The sequence below is a fragment of the Buceros rhinoceros genome, unplaced genomic scaffold (assembly GCF_000710305.1).
Source record: "Buceros rhinoceros silvestris isolate BGI_N320 unplaced genomic scaffold, ASM71030v1 scaffold4608, whole genome shotgun sequence".
Classification (NCBI taxonomy): Eukaryota; Metazoa; Chordata; class Aves; order Bucerotiformes; family Bucerotidae; genus Buceros; species Buceros rhinoceros.
Genome location: NW_010428452.1, coordinates 18,575 through 22,895, shown reverse-complemented (window position 1 = coordinate 22,895; position 4,321 = coordinate 18,575). Strand labels below are relative to the sequence as shown.

General features: G+C 47.3%; 1 protein-coding gene across 1 annotated transcript in view; it reads left to right on the top strand.

Moving 5' to 3' along the window:
- Nucleotides 1–2,460: 2,460 nt before the first annotated feature.
- Nucleotides 2,461–4,321, top strand: part of KLHDC3 (kelch domain containing 3) — a 15,236-nt gene continuing 13,375 nt past the window's right edge. The window contains exon 1 of the mRNA XM_010142259.1: nt 2,461–2,700. Coding sequence (XP_010140561.1) covers nt 2,547–2,700 — 154 coding nt within the window. The 5' untranslated portion in view covers nt 2,461–2,546. The remainder of the gene's footprint in view (nt 2,701–4,321) is intronic.

The window sequence follows — 4,321 nt, the reverse complement described above, 5'->3', positions numbered from 1 at the left end:
GAGAACCGGGCGTGTCCGTGGATCTGCTGCCTCTCGGCTGACCAGACTAACCTCTTAGCATGTGCAGCCTTCGTTTCCTTTGTTCCTGGATTCCTGACTGGTCCGAGTTATGACACTGTGCAGGCAGTGTAGGTGGCTCCTTTTGGAGGGAGAGGACCAGTGTCCTGCTCTGGCAGCAGCGTGCTCCTCAGCACACGGTTTGAATGAACTCCCAAGGGTGAAGGCAACTTTTCCCAACCTCTCTGGCAAAAAAGGCAAGAAGCTTGCTACAAGACGAGCCTGCTACGGCAGGCTGCTGTGCTCCTATACCCCAGGGGGAACAAGTGGAAAAATTGGAAGGAAGATGCATCCTCTTCATATTCGAGGATTGGGCTCAGTCTGAAGGGTGTTGAAAATATTAACACTGATGATAAAGTCCAGTTAGGCTCCTCGACGAGTCTCTTACAAAATCGCTTAACCAAAAGGTGATTTTGAGGAAAATATTGGTTAGATTTTTTTCAGTGGTAACTTATGACTGAGGCAGGAAACTGATATAAATATGTGAAGCATTCAAAATAGCCTGAAAGGTGACTTTGATGGTATCCATGGAAACTAATCTATTCTGTAGCTTTGCAGGGGACTTACACAAGGGCTGCTGTCTGGCGTAAAACAAAACAAATTTAAAAAAACAACCCCCAACCCTGCTCGATCTGAATTTGGGGTGGTCCCAGACATACAGCGAAGCATTTGTCCTGGTTTGAGTCTCTAACCCTCGACAGCATGGCCTGTAGCAGAGAAGGGCTGTTCCTGGGCTGGTCTTGAGCAGCTCTGATGGAAGAAAACTCGATGTGACGTTCTGGGTTGCTGACTGATTTACATCATGGTGGTTGCTGCAGGAAGAAGTGGCCTCACGGGAGGGACTCAGTCTGCACTCATCTGTTACATGTAAGACTGCAGGATGCTCCCTGTTCGTACCTTGCACATGTCCTGTTGCTGTAACTTTCAGGTACAGAGCATGCTCTGGCTGACAGTTTCTGCTCTGGGAAAAACTTGAAAGAGAAATTACTAAAATTTTGCTGAGATTTAGGAGTTCTGGAATGAGGTGACTGTTTTCTGGATGCTTTTGAATTCTCTGTAGTATGTGTGAGTGGCTGGAGCTGGAAGCCTGAGCTCTCTTCCATGCCAGGAGCTCCCTGTTGGGTAGCATCTGACTCTTTCTCCATGGGAGGATGAAATGGAGTGTGCGGGTGCTGTGGGGACAGATGCTGTGGTGATCAGGACCGGGGAAGGCCAATTGGAGTAGATAGAGCACCATGGGCTGCCCCTTCTTGCTACTCTCCAGGTACGTCATAAACTTTGATCAGGAGGAAAGTTCTCCTTGTGAAAACTCACTACTTTCCAAAAATAAAAGGGACAGAGAAAACGTGTAGAAATTTTAGTCCTCTAAGGCATCTTCAAATTACTTTGCATTCTGCAAATCCTAAAACTGGGTGTGGGGTGGGAGCATGCTGACTGCGTCTTCCAAGAAGCTAGAACCAAGCAACAAAAAAGACAGTTTTCTTCAGGCTGTCTGAAACACACTGATGTCTCTTCTAATGGTTGTTTTTCAGCTGGGGGGAAACTGTTCAAGAATTGAACTGACCTGCTTCTTTAGAAGCACCTGGACAGGACTGTGCTCCAGATTCTTAGATCTAAAGGAGACTCTCTGCAAAAATCAACTGCATTGACTTCTCCAAGAGCTGATCTCAGCCATCTGTCTGAAGCATGAAGCATGTAGTTTCTTCACTGAGATATCATGTTATCATCGTTACGCCTGCATTTGCTGCAGGAGAAGAAGGCCTTACTCTGATCACTAGCAAAGAGCCTTCCCCCCAGACTAGGTGCTTTCTGTTCGCTCGTGTTTAATTAAGCTGTGCTCAGATCACTGAGTCCAGGTGCTAGTGTTGTAGTCCACCCCCGTGTTGGGGAGTCAGTTGCTTTATACAGGGGTGGTTCTTAGGGATTTTTTGTTTGGGTGTTTTGTTGTTGTTTTAATATTTTCCTCTACTGTTTCTTACCACTAATCCAGAAAGCACACTTTCTTCCCTCTGGCTCTGTTCTTTTCACCTTCACAACTCACTCTTGCTGTGTATTTTCATTCATGTGGACCAATTGTTCTGGCATATACATGATGTATTACGTGACCAGGGCATGGCCAAGCATACAGCACGTGGCTGTCTTCACCAAAGGTGCTTGTCTTGGGTGAGCAAACAGCCACACTAAGGGGTTTTTTTGTATGCAAGGGCATCTCTGCTTGATCTTCCGTAACATGAGCAAATCTCGGTACCTGCCTTGTGTCTCATCCCCAAGGTTAGAGTAAAACTGTCTCCATTTAGCAGGCAGATGAGTGAGGATACAGCAATGTAGCCTTTGAGTTAGCATTCGAAGAAGATAGTAAGACCTGCAAGATGGATCATGTTACTTTAGCATTCTGTCTCTGTTACAGAGCCAGGTGACATCGTGGTGGCCCAGGAAGCATGCGGCTGTGGCAGTGGCGGCCCTGAATACCATCTGGCTTGCAGGAAGGAATGCTACGGTGGGCAGTGCACTTGGAAGGTGGGCCGCGGAGGGTGAACCACGCGGCTGTGGCTGTTGGGCACAAGGTCTATTCCTTTGGAGGATATTGTTCTGGAGAAGACTATGAGACTCTGCGGCAGATTGACGTCCATGTTTTTAATGCAGGTAAATGTATCCTTATGACGCATGAAGGAGTGGCTTGCTGGGCTCGGTTATTAATTTTCTTGCCCACAACTGCTTAACTAATTACACTCTGTAACCTGCTGTCTGACTTTACTTTTAAAAAAAGTTGTAAGTGTAGATGAGAGCCTCTTCCCTCGTGCAGCCCTGTGTTGTCACTTCAGAAGCAGGGCACAGAGGAGCTGTATTTCGTATTTCAGCAGAGTGCTAGGATAAGGACTCATTAGAAGTAACCACATAGCCAGTGGCTTGTTTTGTCCTTGTTCTCTGTGGACACTAACTCTACTAGGTGCTAAGAGACAATGTTTAGCTGGCTCAGGTCCCCCATCCAGCTTGCAGTGTGACAATGCTCAGCTGCCCCTAGCATGGAAGGGGTAGGGTGGGAGTCAGTGCACTCATTTAAGTCTCCAGGTTTAGTCTCCTGAGCTGTTTCCCTGTGGAAGCAGCTAACAACCGCTTCCAGCATGTGGGAGTCAGTAGGGGCACATTGCTAGGATGGAGGTCTTCCCATTTTGGCAGCAACTATCGTGCAGATTCACAACATGTCTTAGTATCTGTCAGGAGGCTGAGCTGCAGCCATGACTGTGCTGGAAGAGGCTGTATTTCTTGATTCAGTGCTCTTTGAACGGAGGAGATTACTGAGCTGGTCCATTAAGTATTTCTCTATAACCAGGCAGGTGTCTGAAGAGTTGCACAGATGCTTGGATGAGTCCAGCTGAACAGAAACAAGAGCAGAGAACCACTGACCAGCTTTGCAGACTGGACAGCATGCTGAATGCTCTCCCGACATGCATGTGGCACGTAGATAAAACTAGTTGTCTGTAAGATGCTGTGCATTCGTTCCTCTAAATCTGACTGTGGAGAAGACGGACTTGTGCATTAGCGGATAAAGGCATTGGTTACACAGGGCTGCCAAGGTGACCTGCTCACAGCGTAGAGGGGAATGTAGCTCAGAATTCTGTGAACAAAGACATTCATCTCTATCCAGAGAGGCTGGGCTCTCACACTCAAGACGGTTGAACATTGTAGTTTGTAAAATCTGCCAGTAGAGCACTGCTCTTATGGTGGAAGCATAATTACTGTGACCAAAGGAATGCCCTTGCACTGTCTACCCTTCTTACCGCTTCCAAATATTAAAGTGTCATGATGCTGAAGCAGCCGTCACTTGGGAGGTGACACTGGCTTCCCCAGCCCTTGCTCAGTTAGCGTTGCCAAGTTCCAGTGCTAAAGCAAAGATAGCAGATTCTGAATATTCTCGTTCAATCTTCCAGAGAGGAAGACTGCTTTAGGTAGAAAACACCCGGTCTACCTTGACTTTAGCATTGGCCGTGCTTCTGCAGCGCACTTTCTGGCTCTGGGGTAGATGTTCACCTTTTAGGATGCCTGAGTCTTTCCCTTTCCCTTCCAGGGGAAGCTGACTGTTTCCTGCTATGTTGTTGTTTTGTCTCCATGTTGAAAACAAAACTGGAGGCTGTATGTGTGATAGAGGGAGAATGTCTGGGTGCTGTTGTGTAAAAGCTACGTAACACTAGCTGTGACTCTTCCACTGTCATTAAACCCTGTAATTCCCGTTGCCTGCTTTGGCTACTGCTGACCCCGACCTACA